The 20,632-nt window shown below is 35.9% G+C and overlaps 1 protein-coding gene across 1 annotated transcript in view; it reads left to right on the forward strand.

Moving 5' to 3' along the window:
* Positions 1-20,632, forward strand: part of TCERG1L (transcription elongation regulator 1-like) — a 289,722-nt gene that overhangs the window by 36,001 nt on the left and 233,089 nt on the right. Inside the window, exons 6-7 of the mRNA XM_011971789.1 lie at positions 1,670-1,824; positions 2,586-2,766. Coding sequence (XP_011827179.1) covers positions 1,670-1,824; positions 2,586-2,766 — 336 coding nt within the window. The remainder of the gene's footprint in view (positions 1-1,669; positions 1,825-2,585; positions 2,767-20,632) is intronic.

The raw sequence follows: 20,632 nt of genomic DNA on the forward strand, positions 1-20,632 counted from the left end.
GCCGGGGGTCGCTGTCCACCGCGCGGTGCTGAAGTGGCTCCGTGGCCGCCGCGGGCCGTGGCTGACATCGCGGAGAAGTTAGGACTTTCACTGTCTCTGCCAGACTTGAAAGCAAGCTGGAAATCGATAGCTGTTTCGGATTCTAATCTGGGTTGGATTTTTTCCCCCTTTCGTTTGAAAATAGACTCAGGGCAATGCTTGAGAGAATTCCAGCCGGTGGAAGTGGCTGGGAAATCCTGCCTTCGGTACTGAGAGGTATTACCGGAGATGCCCCTGCCCAGGCCTGCCGGAGTCCGCCACATTCGTTAATGCCACACTGCACTTTAGAAGAGTTTGGCTTTTAAGACATGGAATTAAAAAGAAAAAGTGACTGAACCTTTGATAAATGGTGCAGCAGAGCTAGGCGGGCTGCTTTGGGCAAGATTCATTGTCAGCTAACTATGCAGATGCATTTAAAATCAGGGAATAGCGTGCATTTTATTCCAAGGATTGACCTCATTAGCATATTCAAATGAGTGTTATGTTAGAATACACCATTTGATTAATTTAATTCCAATATTATCTTGTAAGTTTTTCTAAAAGATGTTGTTAAACTCCTGCTAAATTGGTCTTTAGACTTAATGATACATCACATATGCAGCCCTGGATATTGTGTTTTTATGTGTGATGCAGTTTATTTTGGAGAATTTTCAATAAACGTTGGTAGTTTTTGCCGTATTTTGGAGGGGTGTTGTATCAGAATGCTGCCACTAGAGGTATATAATGTCAAGGAACTACATTTTTAAAAATTCTGTTTTAAAAAACTGCATTTTTTCACTTGTATAAATTTAAGAGAAAATTTTAAAAAACCTTAGTATTAATATTTTAAATATTTTTGTGCTACCCATCTTCTGTAAAGTAAGAATATGTAGAACCAGAAGAACATTTTCACATAACAGGAACATCACAAATGCTTTTATGATTTTAAAACAATAGGTACTGAAACGTTCCATGTCATTGAGCAATGCATTTTATTAGTGCCTTATGAGGTCTCAGTTATTTTAATTAGAGAGACGGTGTCCTGAATTACCAGCCCCTTTCCATGACTGATGTTTTATTCTGTGCATTGAGATCTTCAAGTCATGAGATGCTTAGTTTTTTTTTTTTTTTTTTTCCATAGAATCTGTTTGTATTGGTGAACCTTGTATTGGTGAAACTTAGAATCTTAACTTCTTAGATATTTTCATTTTGAAAGTATTAGTTGTTTGTAAAACGACAAATGTAATTAATACAAAACGCAATACTGAAAGGAATAATATAGCCCTATGCCTGCCTATAAAAATAATTTAAGAATTAGAAAGGGAACACCCAGCATTTCTCTTTTTCATGGTGGTTTCTCATGATCTCAGAGCAGAAACCCATTTCTTACCTTGTGCTTGAGGTTTTGTGCTTAGAAGTTCTTTTTCAGTATTGAAGAATGTAATGTTGGTAATGCTTTGTGATGATTCAGATATGAAAACTATAATTTTTCCTTTGATTGGTAAATATTTATAGTTTTCCTCAAGGAAGTTTATCTGATAATCAAATACATACATTTTGAAATTCCCTTTTCAAAGCAGTTATTCCAGAATGTTTTGGTGTGAAGTTGAGTGGATGGATTCAGGCTAATGCAATTGTCTTTTCTTGCTTGGCTTGCAGTGGCTGTTTGGTGGCCATTCTCCGTCCCTTGGACTTCCCCCATCTTCCACAGTGGAGCTGGTGCCCATCTTCCCACATCTCTGCCCTTCTGCTCTTGCAACTCCTATTGGGAAAAGTTGGATAGATAAAAGGATTCCTAACTGTAAGGTAAAAATGCAAGTGATTTAATTGGATAAGGGGTTTTTAATGATTAAGTTGTTGAACATCGCCATAACAACAAAAATATCCATGTATTTTCTCGTTGCCATAAATTGGCCATCTAGGTATACAAAGAAATCATTTCAGGCTTAGATTGATCTGTTCAAAAATGTCAGCAGGCGGGGGGCATTTTGTTTTAGTTTAGGATATTTGGATTCCACAGGGCAATGTAAAATTTCCAATTTTTGAATCAGAGTCTTTTTTAAATTTTTTTTTGCTTTTAAATTTGTAACCATTGATCCAAGATCTGGACTTAAACATTGCACAATACCAGTTCAAGTTTTAAAAGTCAGTTTTTCTTCATATGATGCTTTAAGTTTTCATCTTTCTAATGGCTTGTTTTGGCTTTTGGATTCAAATTTACTGACTACATTTTGTTCACAAGGAAACTAAAGAAGTAAATTATTGACTTGTTGTACAGCTTAGTAATTATCTCATGGGGTGATTCTTCAATCAGTGAACTGACTGCTGTGCTGAAGTAACCAAGTCAATAGCTGAAGGCCAGCCCAGAAGATATTAACTAGATGGTGATTGGTATTGAAGCCCTGTAGAACTTCCTTTAAGTTTTAGAACGATGTTTTTATAGAGTCCCCAATAATAGAATGTTCAATGCTGGATCAACGTAAGGCAACATAAATATTTTCATAGTCATGTTCAGCTTTTATCATGTACCTTGCCTTAAATGTTATGCTTGCATTATTTTTGGACAGATCTTTTTTAATAATTCCTTTGCTCTGGACTCAACGTGGATACATCCTGAGGAGTCAAGATTGTTCCATGGGCATGAAAAGCCTCATTTGCTGGCAAATCAAGTCGCTGTGTCTCTGTCCAGGCCGGGTCCTGCCTCCAGGCCACTCCCCACAGTGGTGTTAGCACCTCAGCCCATCCCAGGTTGGTGCCCAAATAACATTGACAATGTGCTTTTCATTTTTGCTTCAATCACAAATTAGTTTTAAATATGAAAACCATACTTGTCTTTTTAATGAAACAATTATCTTGGTAAAAGATAATTTCTTTTCACAAGCATGAAGCTTTTTTTAAAAAATGAGTCTTGGATAGCTTATCCACTGTTTTTTTCTGGGTTGGGTGGATAAGAGATCTGATGTTAAAATGAAGAGATGGCTGAAGGGGTTTTCACAGAATTGTACTTGCAGTGCTCTATTTTTAGGATTGGACCAGGTTTCCTGCTGATAGCTCTTAATAGGGGCACTAATTGATCAGCCTACTCTTTAAAAAATGTTGCTTGTCTGTGGCGAGGTGCAAGGAATAACGTTTGCTGGTCTGTAGGACACAGGAACATGTGTGATCTCTGAATTTTGCCTTCACGTTGTGGTGATAGTGAGATGGACTATAAAATGCCCTGTTTGAAAGATGGATTTTATTCTATCTTTGGAGTCTAGTGACCTGAAAGAACATTTGTCCTGGAACAGACTCCCATGAAGCAATGCCTGGATGAAAGATTGTGTAATAAACCTACATAGTAACAGGGGAATATAATCATCTTATGAATTTTTAAATTGATTTTTAAAATCACCTTAACATGTGGATCTTTTTATGAAAGCAAATGCCACCCGTGCCAAAATCGTCATGCAACACCTTCCATTATGGAATATGTTATGGCTTCAGAATTACATTACCTTTCTGTAATTTCCTACCTCCCAAGCTTGTCTCAATGTGTGTCTCTAAAGTTTAGTAATAAGATGGTTCTTGTGGATAATGCAGTGATGGGTTAGGAGATATATTTATTTTGTTCTCTGTTTGCCTACACATTTATTCCAATTTGCTATGAATCTTGTTTAGTAATAAGTCAGGAAGAACAACTAAACTATTTGTGTTTCTCATAGGCCTAAATGATTTCTGACTGCAACTTGTCCTTGTAATTACACATTAGGGATTAATTGAAGTCTGAGTAAGCATGGTACATGCACACATTTATAAACATTTTACACTAACATGATCATGTTTCCTATTTGATTTAATGATGATAAACGATGATTCAGTGGCACGTGTTATATGAGGATGACATGACTTTGGAAGGTTCTTTTGGTATATGAAAAGGTAATATTTTAATTTCCTAATGCGTTGGCCATAACTGTCATGAAAATAACCAGCAAATGTAGTTTTAAAAATGGTGAAATGAGCTCACCTGTTCCTACAAAGTCTTTATGTGAACTTTCCTTCTCTCAGTTCACCCCTGAGTATAATACAGATGTTTTCCACCGTTCCTTCACCTTCTTCATAGGAAATCCATATACAAATGTGCTAAATATCTGTTTAGTTGGAGAAGCTTATGGTCACCTCTCATAGATTTTCCACCTTAGGGACATCGTTTACTTACTATTGTGTGGCAAATATGCAATACTTCATTAGAAACATGTTTGTATTGATTTTACCTTCTTTTGATTTTTGGATGAATCTATTTTTTAAACTTTTACAAATTATTTTTACAATTTTTTGTGGGTACATAGTAGGTGTATGTATTTGTGGGGTACGTGAGATGTTTTGACCACAGGCACGCAGTGTGAGATAAGCGCATCCTAGAGAATGGAGTATCCATTAATGGATCTATTTTTAAGAACAAAATAAAATAATATTTCTTATAAACATGATAAATAGCAGAATAACCTTTCATTCTAACCTAGTCTACTATTCAACAAAGCTTAGATTTTCTCTTCTCTGCTTTTTTTTTAATTTATGGATCATATGTGAATATAACACTTAAAGTTTTATTATGTTATGGGGAGAACGGTACCTGACACCAAAGGTAATTTAATAATAATCAAATGTATTTGTTTTGAGATGGTAGTTTCTGAGTTGCTTCATGAAAACTTTACTTTTTTGATAAATTTCAAAATTCTTAGAATTTACCTAATTCAAAATTCTTAGAATTAGGTATGTTGGAATGCACATACCTAATGTCTCTTAGGCCAAAGAAAACATATAAGGGGTTATTTAGCTACAAACTGCTTAACAGAGAACTGGGATGAGGGGGGCAAGTAAAGGTGGAAGGTAGGGTAAGCTCCAAGTAAGTTAAAAATTCAGGTAAATGGTTTTAATTTTACTGTAGTTAATGAGAAATTACAACTTTATTAAGACACTCACACGTAAATGTTCATGTATGCTGTCATTACTAAAAATTACTATTAATTTTTCATATCCTATTATGAATTGATAAATTTATATATTATAGCTAATTTATATTGCAAATATATTATAAAAGTATGCATTTACAAATATATGTATGTACTATATATAAAATATATAATGTGTAAATCTATCATACAATTGTTATATTACATCAATCAATCTTGTTATAAAGTTTTATATTCAGAAATAAATGGCCTTAGAATCAGATATATTTTATCGATCCCCTTCAAGTTAATCAGTGAAGCAGAATCACAGTCCCAAAGAGCAGGAAAAGTGAATCAGACTCGCTCATTTTAAACAGGTCTAGTGAGCTAGGCTTATTTTCCTTTCTTGGAGAGGTAGTAATTTTTCTGTAATGATCATTCTTTAAGTACTTTTAAAATCTGCACTGTTGTTTTAGGGATAATGGCAATTTATACTATGAACTCAAATGATGTAACCCAGAAGGCAGGTTTGTTTGAATGAACTGAATCGTTTGTTGAACTAAGTTGGAATCTCTCTGGTAGAGATGGGGGTGAGACTAATATCAGATCACCCCTCACTTACTGTTGATTAGGAATTAACTGCACGGCACAGAGTCTCAGATAATATAAGCACAATTTGGATGAATTTGGAAAAGCTATCTAAGCTTTAATAAGTATTATAAAGGACTCCATTTTTATATACACTGCACTCATTCGTGACCAGGAGGATGGTGGTCGCCTGTCATCATACTCTCACACTCTGTTGTAAACAAGCCTGTTGGTCATTTTTGAGCCTCCCAAAGGGCCAACCTCCTGACGCCATCACTTTGGGGGCTAGTCCATCAACATATGACCTGGGGGAGAAATTCAAGTGGCGTGTGCTCTCTACAGGTGTTTGAGGAGAACCTTAGCAGGGGATCCTCAGGGAAGGCCTCTGTGGCCAATGCCACCTTGGGGCAGGAACAGTCGAATGAATTCCAAATGAAGGACATAGACTGTCCAAAGACACAAAATCAAGAGGAGCATTTTGTGATCGGGCAATTCCAAGTAGCCAAATGTGGTTGGGCTGCTGGAGGAGATGTGGCAGGGATGGGCTCTGGGACCTCTTCAAACAAGACCCGTCACATGAGACCTGTGGTGTGTGTCAGTCCCCTGGATCCTCATGGACTGTTGGGGGACTTTACATCATTCTTCCACTCAGGATTCTTGGCTTCTCCAGGAAAGTGTGAACTTGTTCTCGGGAAGCAGAGGAGCCACAGAAGAGGCAGAGCCTTCTCACAGCCAAATAAATTCAAGCACACAAATAATTACACCTGCACTAGAAACCAAGATCTCTAATTAATGATTTTGCAGTTTTTAAAGAAATTCTTCCTGATCATTGTGAATGGGTTGAATTGAGAAATTATCTAGGATCTATTGATTCCCGGACCTCAGAAGCTGATTCAGGGCTGGACAGGCAGGGAGAGGCCACCTGCCCCACAGTCACCACCTCTTCTTCAGCAGTGCCTGTACATCAGCTGCTGCATCCCCATCAACACCTCCCCGCTCCCTGCAGTCCTACCGGTCCCTCTTCTTCCCAGGCAGAAGGGGCTTACCTTGCATCTTAGGACATGCATCTTAGGACATGCGGTTCCTCACAGGCAGATGTGGAGAAGGGTCTGGGTGGTACAAGTACTCTCCAAGGAGTCTCTGTTTTCTACTTCTGAAAATAAGAGCTTCAGAGTCCTTCAAGCCATTCATGAATTAAATAATTTACATCAAGAATATCAAGCAGTGGGAGGAGAAGGTAGTTAATTCAGCATCTGTCCAACAAAGGCAAATGAAATAGAAGGATCTTGCTGGAAACTAGAGATTTATGTAAAAGTTGTCCATATCCCATTGCCTGCCAGCTTAAGATCAAAGAGCCTGATTCTACCAACAAACACCATGATGGGCAAACCAAACCAAACCAAACCAAACCACTGACTGTACCTCTCTTCATTCAAAGATGACTAAGAGAGAGAGGGGGAGAGAAAGTGGAAGATGAGATAGGGCATCTGAAGTATTCTGCTTCGTAAAAGATTCATTTGCTCAAAAGCTCCGGAAGAGAAACATATCTGAGAAATGGATTTTGCACAGGAATTAGTAACCATTGTAGGCAAAACACCTTTTGCCTACCTTAATAGGTAAAAGAAAATAGAACATAGAAAAGCAGTAAAAGATAAACTCAAAAGAGAGTTGGTCAATGTGAAAAGACAGTTTGAGGAAAAGAGAAAAGAATGCAAGGAAACTTCTGAAAACTAGCAACTAAAATCATTGAAGAGAAGAACTGATTATGCATCTGATGAGAGAAGACAACATAGAAAGATTCTTAAGCATAAATAGATGTGACTGTGAAAATCAGATCATAACAGTGGGAGAAGGTAATATCTGTGTAAAATAGAAAGCAAACAACAAACCTATATTGCTTTGACCTCCTTAAAAACACAGATTTCATGAATGGAAGAAAATTTGTGCAATCTATCCATCTGACAAAGGGCTAATATCTGTAATCTACAAAGAACTTAAACAAATTTACAAGAAAAAAACAAACAACCCCATTACAAAGTGGGCAAAGGATATGAACAGACACTTCTCAAAAGAAGACATTTGTGCAGCCAACAAACATATAAAAAAGGCTCATCATTACTGCTCATTAGAGGAATGCAAATCAAAACTACATTGAGATACCATCTCATGCCGTTTAGAATGGTGAACATTAAAAAGTCAGGAAATAACAGATGCTGGAAAGGATGTGGAGAAATAGGAACACTTTACACTGTCAGTAGGAGTGTAAATTAGTTCGACCATTGTGGAAGACAGTATGGTGATTCCTCAAGGATCTAGAACCAGAAATACCATTTGAATCAGCAATCCCATTACTGGGTGTATACCCAGAGGATTATAAATCATTCTACTATAAAGACACATGCACACATATGTTTACTGCAGCACTGTTCACAATAATAAAACTTGGAACTAACCCAAATGCCCATCAACGATAGACTGGATAAAGAAAATGTGGCACATATACACCATGGAATATTATGCAGCTATAAAAAAGGAAGAGTTCATGTCCTTTGCAGGGACATGGATGAAGCTGGAAACCATTATTCTCAGCAAACTAACCCAAGAACAGAAAACCAAACACCACATGTTCTCACTCATAAATGATCATTGAACAATGACAACACATGGACACAGGGAGGGGGACATCAAGGGAACATCACATACCAGGGCCTGTTGGGGGGTGGGGGGCTGAGGGAGGGATAGCATTAGGAGAAATACCTAATGTAGATGACGGGTTGATGGGTGCAGCAAACCACCATGTCATGTGTATACCTGTAAAACAAACCTGCATGTTCTGCACATGTATCCCAGAACTTAAAGTATAATAAAAAAAATTAAAAAAAAAAAAAAAAGAATTGGGAGGGCCTGGAAGTGAAAGATCTAGCTATGTTAATAGAGATTCTTTACGGATGCAAATTTTCCCCCACCAAAGACGACTTGCAGGGCCATTTCAAGATATGGCAAAGACACATGTTTTGGGGAAAATATTTTGGTTTTTCTTCCTTGTCTCATAACGTTATACCAGAGTTAGGCTGGAAAATAAGTCAATATATATAAGGTTAAATAACACCCATTTGATGAGAAAAAGAAAAAAATATATATCTCTCCTTTCAAAAAAAACAAAAAACAAAACACAGATTTCAGCAGTAGTAAACGGAGCAAGGCAAGTCATATATCCTGCTCACCGTATCCTGGAGGCATTTTACGAATGTTGGAGACACTACTTAAAAGAACACAGAAGCTGATACAGCTTCAGACTATTCTGCAGTACTAGACAAGCTTGGTTCATGGAGAAAAGTTTGGAGAATTATGAGGAAAGCATCTTGTGATTGAAGCAATTTATGCCTCACGAGAAAGTCATACAACTGCATTAGTATGGAAAAGATGTTCTTAAAAAAGCAATCAATTGACTTTACCACACCTAATGTTTTCACCTCAAATTCTTTGTCTAAAATTAATGTTGCTGCTGCTCTATCTACATCTTGTATTTTATTCTTCTTATCAACTTTTGCTTTATTTTTGTTTTAAGCTCGGGTCAATTATTTAAACATACAATGTCTGCCTTTGCTTTTTGAAAATGAAATTTAGCACATTTATATTTGATTTGCTGTATGTATATTTATCTGTAATTATTACATTCTTTATTTTCTTTTGGTATTCTTTTGATTTATTCTGCTTTTATTTTTGTGGGTGACATTTACAGTTTATTTCATTTTGGTTACTTTTATATGGTTATTTGGAATGTGTTCACACTGATCCTATTTTCTCAAGCAATTATCAGTATGAATTTTTTTAAAAAGCAGACTTGAGGTTATGTTTTCTCAGTTTTCATATCATGAAAACACAATTACTTTAGAATTCTTCTATGAAATATGAGATATTTGGAAAAAGTTTATTTTATCAAATTTCATTTTTTCTTTTAATTTTTTCAGATAAGTGATAAATACAGTTAAATAAGAACTAACAATGGATATGTCAGTTTTCAAAATATCTGTAATTATCAACAATTTCTGTTAGCCTTTAGGATATATGTGAATATTTGTTAATTTGGTTGCAGGAATGAGTGAAAAATTTAAGACAATATTTTTATTTTCAAGAGTTTTTTATAATAATCATAATCTGGATACATAAATTATGTCAGTAAAATTGAGATGAGAAAGAAGGATCATGAGAGTATAAAGCCTTTAAAAATCCTTCACGTTTGTTAAAAGCAGAAGGAGTAAGAAACCCCCAGTCTTTAAGACCAAATGAACAAAGTTAGGTAGGACTGAAATTGACAAGGATTTCTTCCCACTAACCAGTAGCAAGTACTGAGTAAAACGCAATAACCCCCTATCACTGGTGGAAGGAGAGGGACATATAGGAAACCTTTTCTGTGGTGCAGGGACGTAAGGCTGGCTGAAAGCTGGGGTAAGGGTACAAATACCGGAAAAGATTTTCACACACCCCAGAATTTGTCTTAAGCAAAATATATTTTTAAAGGATTTGAAGCTTTTGGTGCATTGAAGGCAACCTGGACAACAAAATCCAAGTCCAGGTCCACCCCCTGAATACACTGACAAAATTGCATTCACTAACAGCTGACACAAGAAGGGGTGTGTCCATTCCCAGGAGTAAACCGTATTTATTATCTCATTCATTATGTTATATTTTGATGCCTAGCACTTAATAAATTAAGTTACAAGACACACAAACCAAGCAAGAAGTGATAAACTATTGACAAGATACAAAATAATCAACAGAATCAGACCCTAAGATGACACAGATGTTAGAACTATCAGACAGTGCTATGATTGACCATGATTAGCATGTTAAATTAACTCATGGAAAGGAGAGCAACATGAATGAACAGAAGGAGAATTTCATCAATGACGTAAAAAATATAAGAAAGTCAAATGAAAATATCAGAAAAAATGAAACACAGCATAATGAAAAATTACTTTGATGAACTCCTGCGTAGATGTGATACAGCCAAGAATTAATGAAATTAATGATAGATCAACAGACCGGTAACAAAAACAGAAAGCAACTGAAAACATGGAACGCCCTTTTCCAGAGCCAGGAGAGAATATCAAATGATTTAACTTATGTATAATTGAAGTCTGAAAAGGGTAAGGAGAGAATACATGGAAGATGGAATATTTGAAGTTGTAATGAACAAAGGAGATAAAAATGGACATTATGAAACTATAAGTCCAATAAGTTCAGCAAACTGTAAGACTAATAAATAGCAAAAAACAAGAAAAAACTGAAATTGAAAACTAGATGAATCATATTTAAACTTCTGATTCAAAGAACTTTATACTAAACGGAAACAATTATTGAAAGCTAAGTGAAATAAAGATTTTTAACAAGCAAACAAAAGCTGAGAAGAATTCATTCTCTGTAGATTTGCAGTTCATGAAATTACGAAGAAGCTTATCAGTCAGGAATAATACACTAGCGTAGAGAAAGTTACCTTTACACAAAAGAAGCATGCTAGAAATGGAATACATTAAGTAAAATATATATTTTCCTGTTTTTAATTGTTTTAAAAGATAACTGACAGTATAAAGAGCAAAAATAGTTATATAATGCATAAAATTATACACAAAATAAAAATGCATGCCAAAAATTTCACAAAGCATGGAAGTAAGGAATTGAAAGTATGGAATTGTAAGGCTATTGTACTATACATTATGTGCTATAGTATTATTTGATGGTGACAAGTTAAAGGCATACTTTATATCTTTTGAAGATATAAGTATGTCTTTAAATTCACTATCCATTCAGATTAAAAACAAAACCATACAAAAAACCACCTATAAGTCAACTACGAATTAAAGGGGACTTCCTCAAATTGACAGGGGACATCTAAGGAAGAGCTATGGTTTCTAATAGTGGAAGGATAATGTTTTCCCTCTAAGATGAAGACATACTTTATCTTTGAAAGATATAAGATATCTTCAAAAGATATAAAGCAGTAGAGCAGCAGACACTTAAAATTGTAAACAGAGTTATAACTAATAAAATAATTATGGAGATAAAAATGAAATCATAATGATCACTTAACCCCAAAGCAGACAAAACAAGAAAGCAAAGGATCAAAGTAAAGTTGGAACAAATATTTTAAAAACTATGAAATGGTAGATTTAAATATAAAGATCTAACCTCCCTAATGAACAGGCAGAAGTTTTCAGGTTTGCAGTTCCAAATATACAAGGTCTATAAAAAACTCACTTTTTATAAGACACAGTGAGCATAAAAGCAAAAGCCTGGAAAATATATAACATGTAAATACAAATCAAAAGAAAGCTGAAGTGACTGTAATAATATTTGACAAATTAGATTTCAGAACAAAAAGTATTACTGGGGACAAAAATTTCTAATAAAATTTAGTCAAATACATTTACTCTAATAATTTAATAAAAGAAATTCACAATTCACAACACAGAAACTGATAGAACAGAACAAAAATTAGACAATCATGTTTACAATTGGAGATTTCAACATCTCTCAGTAATTGACGGAGCATGAAAGCTCATCAGTGAATATCAGTGAGAATTTAGAGAACTTATATAATACTGTCCAACAACTTGACCCGATTGACATGTATAGAACATTCTACTTTACGGTAACAGGGTATATATTTTTATCTGCACATGAAACATTCATCAATACCATATTCTAGGCTCTAAAACAAGTAAAAAATTTTAAATAATTAAAAGTAGGGCCGGGCGCGGTGGCTCATGCCTGTAATCCCAGCACTTTGGAAGGCCGAGAAGGGCAGATCACCTGAGGTCAGGAGTTTGAGACCAGCCTGGCCGACAGTGGCAAAACCCCATCTCTACTAAAATTACAAAAATTAGCCAGGCGTGGTGGCATGTGCCTGTAGTACCAGCTACTCGGGAGGCTGAGGTAGGAGAATCACCAGAACCCAGGATGTGGAGGTTGCACTGAGCCGAGATTGTGTCACTGCACTCCAGCCTGGGCAACAGAGCAACACTCTGTCTCAAAAAAAAAAAAAAAAAAAAAAAAGTATACACAATTTATTTTCCAACCACAACAGAATTAAGTTAGAAATCAGTAACAGAGATATCCAGAAAACCTCCAAATGTTTGAAAATAGAACAGAATGCTCCTAAGTAATGGATAGGTCAAAGAAAAAGTGGCAAGAGGAAATAAGAAAATATTTTGAATAGAATGAAAATAAAAGAAAATCAAAATCAATATAACAAAAAAATTCTTGTGGGATATAGCTTAGATGGACATTTATAGCATTAAAACGCCTATATTAAAAAACAAGAAATACCTCAAATTAATGATCTAAGCTTAACCTTAAGAAACTAGAAAAAGTAGAAGTAATTAAATCCAAACAAGCAAAAGGAAGGATATAGTAAAGATAACAGCAGAAATTAGAAAGTTAAAAAACAGAAGAATATAAAGAAACTCAATGAAAACAAAACTTGATGCCTTAGGAAGATCAAATAGAATTTATAAACCCCTGGCTATGAAGAATTAGAGGAAAGAAAGACAACACAGATTACTGATGTCAGGAATAAAAAAGAAGATATTATTATGATGCATCTTAACACTAGCCATGCAATAGGAAAACATAAATTATAATCATAAATGCAACAGCTTAGATGAAATAAGTTATTTGTAAGTCACAAGCTACCAGTTCTCACTCAAGAAGAAATAGAAAACATGAATAACTCTGTATCTGATAAAAACATAAAATTTATGATTTAACTCTTCCAACAGGAAAACATTCAGTCCCTGACAGCTTCACTAGTGAAGTCTACCAAATACATAAGGAAGAAATAATACACAAATTAAAATAAACTTGTTCAGAAAATAAAATGAAATAATTTTCCCTAAGTAATTTTTTCTACAGTAGCCATTATCCTTACACAAAAACCAAATGGTTATTACAAAGAGAAAATAGCAGACCAATACACTTTTTGAACATACATGCAAGAAGGCTCAAGATAACATTAACAAATCAAATCCAGCCATATTTAAAGTTGATAATATATCATGACCAAGTGAGTTTTTTTGTTTGTTTTGTTTTTGTTTCTGGTTTTGGAATCCAATGCTGGTTCAACATTAGAAAATCCATCAAAGCTATTTATCAAAAGACAAAGAAAGAAAGTAATAAGTTTATTTCTATAGATTCAGAAAATGCATTTGTCAAATTCACCATCCATTCAGATTAAAAACAAAACAGTACAAAAAACCATGTGTGAGTCAACTAACAATCAAAGGTGACTTCTTCAAACTGACAGAGGACATCTAAGGAAGATCTACGATCTACAGCTAACATCGAACTGAATAGTGGAAGGATAGTGTTTTCCCTCTAAGATGAAAAACAAGGCAAGGATTTGTGCCGGGAGCCCTAGTTGTGCAACGAGGCAAAAAGTAAAAAGAAAAGAAAGACATACAAACTGGGAAGGAAGACACAAAACTGTCTCTGTGTGCAGACAAATGATGATATAGACTATCTCCAAGAGTGTACCAAAAGCTACTAATATGAATAAGGAAGTTTAGTGAGGTAGCAGGTTGCAAGGTCAATATAGAGATTTCAGTTGTACTCCTGTATTACTGGTAATGAACAACTAGAAGTTAAAATAAAATACAAGTACCTTTAAAATTGCACCAAAATCATGAAGTATTTAGGGATTAACCTAACAAAATATGTGAGCATCATGAAACATTAATGAAAGAAATCAAATAAGACATTAATAAATGGAGGGATACTCTGTATTCATAGACTGGAAGGCTCAATAATGTTAAGATTTCACTTCTGCCCACATTGATTTACATGTTTAGTGCAGCCCTAAACAAAATCCCAGTTTCATGGAAATTGACAAGCCCATGCAATAATTAATATGGACAGGCAAAGGAAGTGGAATCGCCGCAATAGTTCTGACGAAGAAAGCGAGTGTGGAGGACACAGGCATAGCTGATCCAAATGCTGATGACAAATCACCAGGAACTAAGGCTTTGTGCAATTGGCAAAAGCATAAGAATAAAGACCAATAGAACACAGTAGTAGACCATCCAAAAGTAGACACATGCATATATGGCCAATTGATTTTTTTACAAGGGTACAAAGAAAAATCAATACAGAAAAGACCATCTTGTCAACAAATGACTTTGGAACAAGTAAACATCTATCTGTCTTCAAAATAAGCAAACAATCCTTGATCAATACATTTTACTATATATAAAAATTAACTCAAAGTAGATGATTGACCGAGTTGTGAAACCAAAAACTGTAAATTCTGAAGAAAACATTGAAGAAAAATGTTGTGACCTTGGATTGGACAAATGTTTCTAATAACATGACACCAAAAGCATGAACCATATTACAAAATGCATTGATGACTTGAACTTCATCAAAATTTTAAAAAACTGTTGGTCTTTGAAATCACTTTTCATAAAATAAAATAACAGAAAAAGAAAAGTCACACAGTGGGAAAAATACTCACAAAACATATATGTGATAAAGATAAGAGCATACAAAGAACCTTCACAACTTAGTCATAAGAAAAAAACCAATCCAACAGAAATGGACAAAATATATGACCAGACACATCACCAACAAAGAAAGATGGATTGCCAATAAGCACAGGAAATAGGGAGGGATTTGTGAAAACCTACAAAATTATAGCTAGAGAGCAGGAATAAGTTCTAGAGGTCATTACCACTGTAGGGTGACTATAGATGACAACAATGTAATATATAGATTCAAATAGCTAGAAGGAGGGGTATTGGAATATTGAATGTTCCCAACCACGAAGACATGGAAAATGTTTGAGGTGATGGATATGCTCATTGTCCTGATCTGGTCACTAGACTTCATATGACTCAATTTATCACTATATACCCCATGAATATGTATTGTTATTTTATGTACATTTAAAGAAAATTAAATAAAATTTAAAAAAATGTTCAACTTTATATTTCATTAGCAAAATGCAAGTTGAATTCATGATTGGAGTCCCTATATACTTATCAGCATGGCGATCATGAAAACAAAACAAAGACAGAACCTGGCAATACCATGTGGTGGTGAAGATGTGGCAGAGCTGAAGTTTTCGTAACTTGCTGATGGGAATGCAACACGAAGCAGTCACTTTGAAAGTCAGTTGAGCAGGTTGTTATTAACACCCTTATCCTAGTACCCAATAATCTCAGTCTTACGTATTTGTTCTAGAAACATAAAAAGATGCCCATAGAAATCTGCACACAGATATTTGTAGTAGCTTTATTCCTAAGTGATGTTGGCTGGTGAATAGGTAAACAAACTTGGTTAGATCCAAATAACGGACTGGGACACAGAAATAACAAGGAACACACTTCTTACATGTGCAATCACGTGAATGGATCCCAAAAGCATTATACCCATGAAGGCATTCAGGATCAAACATTTATGTCATGTATTATTCCACTTTTGTGACACTCTAGGCAAAGTAAACTATAAGAACAAAAAATACCTCAGTGATTTCCAGGGGATGGGGTGGGACAAGGGTTTTGAGAACAAAAGGGCAGAGGGCAGGTTTGGGGATGGTGGATGTTTATCTGGCTTCAGTGGTTCCAAAACTGTCTACATTTGTTAAAAGCAGAGGACTGTACACTGAATGTAAATAGCACTTGAGTGCATCCAACCCAAAAAAAAAAAAGACTTAAAAGACATACCCAACAAAACGCCAGGATTTAGTTTGATCCTGATTTAAATAAAACCAAACAAAAAAAAATGGACAATAGAAGAAAAACTGACTATGTATTTAATAATTTTAAGTAATTATTGTTAATTTGTTGGAGTGATGAGTTCTATGCTCATGTTTTTCAAAGGAACTCATAATTTAGAGATATCTTCTGAAACATGTAAGGGTGAGATAAAATGTCATGGGTTTACTTTAGAATAATCCTCGCATGGGAGCTAGGTTGGTGTTGTTGACCTAAAAGGAAGAAACTGAGGCAAAATTAATATAGAGAGTTTATTTGGGCCAAGGTTGAGGACAGCTGCCATGTGGAACATTTCCAGGTTGCTTTGGGGAGTGCTCTGGAGAATGAAGGAAAGGCTCAGATTTTTAAAGAGATAATGGACAAATCGGGAGGTGGGCAGTTACAGAAGTGGCTCTTCAGGGATTCTGCTTGGTTTACAGAAATGACATTAGTTAGTGATGGGGTACACCGTGTGGCACTCCAGAGTGTATGGCCTTTGATGGCGACTTGGTGGCACAGCAGGTGGCTTCAGGAGGCCATGATTTAGCTCAGGGGCAGGGAGGTGACTGCTGTTGCATTCTAATGCCTCTCTGGGCCTGATCATTTAAAGGGGCTCTCATTCTTCAGACATAAAGTTTCCTTGTTTTTTATTTCTTCCCACAGTATAAAAATAGGGACACTGGTTCATTACACTATTATTTATTATTGTTGAAAGACTTCATAATCAAAGTTAAAAAAGTAAACAGTGAGATTCTACATAACACCAGGAAGTACATTCAGGAAATTACAGAGAGCAATTGCCTGGGCCTTACCTTACCTACAGTCATCATGCATCTGAACCAGAAAGACAGTGATGGACTATAAAGAAATGCCTATCAACCTTGAAGTTAAAAGGCTACAAAAAAATAATGAGTGAAACGGAAGTATAAATTACAAATGTAAACTCATAAATACAATTACCCAACCTGAAGTGCATCTATTAGAATTCATAAGGTGCAGTCTGTAAGAGTTAAAGAAAGAAGAAAGAAACATGGAATGTGGCTTAACAGTTAAAGACAGATTTATTTTAGAGAAGATAAACCTGAGAGGGGCTTCTGGTGGATTTTGGTCAGGAGCACTTTCTCATACAGACTAAGAGTATAGATTGGTTTTAGGGTAAGGGGGCTTTTCACAAACTTGGGATGTTTCTGTGTGAGGGAGAAGTTTTATGGTGGGGTTGCAATGTCTCTGGGCAGAGGGGAGGTTATCTTGGGGCTGACATCTTCCCAGGCAGAGGGAAGTTATCTCGGGGCTGGCATGTCTCTGGTCGGGGAGGGCTTTGGAATGTTTCTGGTAGGAGATGTTATTTGTGGTTTATGGTCATGATGACTTTAGCCATTAGGCTGATGCCCTTTGGATTTAGGTGGTTTTTGATCAAGGTGAACTTTAGAATGATGGTGCCTGTCCAAGATGGCGATACACCTGCACTGTCACAGTCAAACAGTACTTGCAAATCTAAAGCCTGGAATGATGATGATGTTAAACACGAAACCATCAGCACTGTAGAAATTAGCTTTCAATTCCAGGCATTAGAAAACTCGAGGAGAAAAAGGAAAATATGGGGAAGCATATGATTAAAAAATAAAGGCAGGCATTGATGATTTTAAAACCAGAAATAAGACTGGGTATAGTGGCTCATGCCTGTAATCCCAGCGCTTTGGGAGGCTGAGACCAGCGGATCACCTGAGGCCAGAAGTTTGAGACCAGCCTGGCTAACATGGCGAAACCTTGTCTTTACTAAAAATACAAAATTTAGCCAGGCGTGGTGTCATGTACCTTTAATCCCAGCTACTTGGGAGGCTGAGGCAGGAGAATCGCTTGAACCTGTGAGGTGGAGGTTGCAGTGAGCCGAGATCGCACCTCTGCAATGCAGTCTGGACAACAGAGCAAGATTCTGTCTCAAAAAAAAAAAAAATCCAGAAATAAATTAAAATGATTAAAAATACTTTCTCGTGGACATGAAAACAAATTACATGAAAAAAATACACAATAAATGGAGCCGTCACTGCTCCACATTTGTACTTTTTGAGTAATTAGATAAACTATTTTGGGAGACACGATGGGCAATTCAACTTGAACCACGATGTGGCAGCTGCATAAAGAGCTCCATCTGCACCTGAGACACCACAGGTTTCAGTGGTAAAATCTCCCAGACTCTGAGAAGAACATTCTCAAGCTAGAGAGCTTGTTTCCAAACATGGAATATGGTGAAACTCTAAATAGAAGTTGATTACCAATGTTTTTTAAAAATAGAAAAAGTGGAAACAAGAATTATACAGACAAATCTCAGTTATAAAGATAGCTATACAAATCCTACCAAGTATTGTTGAAAATTTCACAGAACAGAAACAATAACATCTGTAAGAATCCAGTAGAATATGCATTTCATCAACAGCATCATATTATGAAAGGCAGTGACAATAGTATCATCTCTGTGTTTATAAGAACAACCATATCCCATCAGTTGACCACATGAAGATGCGTCGTTTGATAAAAATGCAAAAGTAACAGCCATTTAAAAAGTCAGAAAACTGGCCGGGCACAGTGGCTAACGCCTGTAATCCTAGCACTTTGAGAGGCTGAGGTGCGTAGATCACGAGGTCAGGAGATCGAGACCATCCTGGCCGACACGTTGAAACCCCGTCTCTACTAAAAAATACAAAAAATTAGCCAGGCGTGGTGGTGGGCACCTGTAGTCCCAGCTACTTGGGAGGCTGAGGCAGGAGAATGGCTTGAACCTGGGAGGCGGAGCTTGCAGTGAGCCGAGATCACACCACTGCACTCTAGCCTGGGTGACAGAGCAAGACTCCATCTCAGAAAAAAAAAAAAAGAAAGAAAACTAAAGAATGAAGTGGAACCGGATACAGAATAATTAGCTAAAAACTGCCACAGTGCTAGCAGTCCTTGGATAATCAGAGTCACTGTTTATCATTTTACTGAAACTGTTTTCAGGAAGTTCTAGCCAATGCGATAAGAAATAAAACAGAAATATGAAATATTACTTGGTTATATACTTTTACATTTTGAGAACTGGAGACAGTCAGCTTAACAACTCAGAATTAAAAGACCAACAAATGGATCGATAAAATATTAGCATATGAAAAATAATATATTTTCTACATATTAGTAGTTATTTAGATGTTGTAACTGAAGAAAATACTCTATTCACATAGCATAGAAAACTGCACAAAATACCTATGAACAACTATCTACACTGGTAGACGGATCATAACCTTTACTTATGTGTGAAATCTAAACAGAGAAAACAACAAGAAAATTCTGAGAAGTGATTTTTTTTACAGTTACTATGGTCTTGGACAGGAAAGTGATGCATTTAGAAATGCTGTTTATGGAATATACACATGAGATTATTAAAGGTATCTAGCTGTCTATATATTGGTTATATAGGATTCCAGATATATATGAAATATATGGGATTAAAATTATTCTAAAGTTGCATCAGTTTTTAAAATATGTGGTACTGACAGTAATCTACACATAGGTCAATGTAATGAATTTTACAAGCATTGCTGTATATGACAGTTTATTCTAATATTGTAATAAAAATAGACATAAACGGAAGACACAGAATAATTATAAATGATCCTTGCGTAATATGTGGCTTACTCATAAGTCATTCACGGAATGTAAATTTAAACCGCCAAGTGGAATGTTCTCCTTAAATTAGCGCAGATTTTCAGAACACATTGGCTCTTTACTCAGCGTTCCCAACAACGCAGTAGTTGGTGAATTCTTTTGTGTGCTCTGTGAGAAGTGGGATGCAAATGGCCACCTGCAGCATAACTTTTAGATCCTTGAAATAAGCCGATATGACTTCATTCAGTGATTCTAGCTCCAGGGAGGTTAGAGAAAGAGCATGTGTGTATGAACTGTGGTAGTGCGCGACATTATTCATAATGCCAAAAGGAAAAATAAAACCTCCAATGTGATAAGTGTTTATGTGAATTATGATACATTAAAAAATCTACATTAAAAAATGGATGGCCTTCAGTCATGAATAAAATCACACTTAGAACAGTACTTACAGTGACAAAAGAAAATACTTTTGTTTTAATGTTAAGGATTTTTTGTTTGTTTGTTTTGTTTGTTTGTTTGTTTTGGAGATAGGGTTTCACTCTTGTTGCCTAGGCTGGAATGCGATGGTGCAATCTCAGCTCACTGCAACCTCCACCTCCCAGGTTCAGGTGATTCTCCTGCCTCAGCCTCCCAAGTAGCTGGGATTACAGGCACACGCCACTACGCCTGGCTAATTTTGTATTTTGGGTAGAGATGGGGTTTCTCCATGTT

Source organism: Mandrillus leucophaeus, unplaced genomic scaffold, assembly GCF_000951045.1.
Source record: "Mandrillus leucophaeus isolate KB7577 unplaced genomic scaffold, Mleu.le_1.0 Scaffold1247, whole genome shotgun sequence".
Lineage (NCBI taxonomy): Eukaryota > Metazoa > Chordata > Mammalia > Primates > Cercopithecidae > Mandrillus > Mandrillus leucophaeus.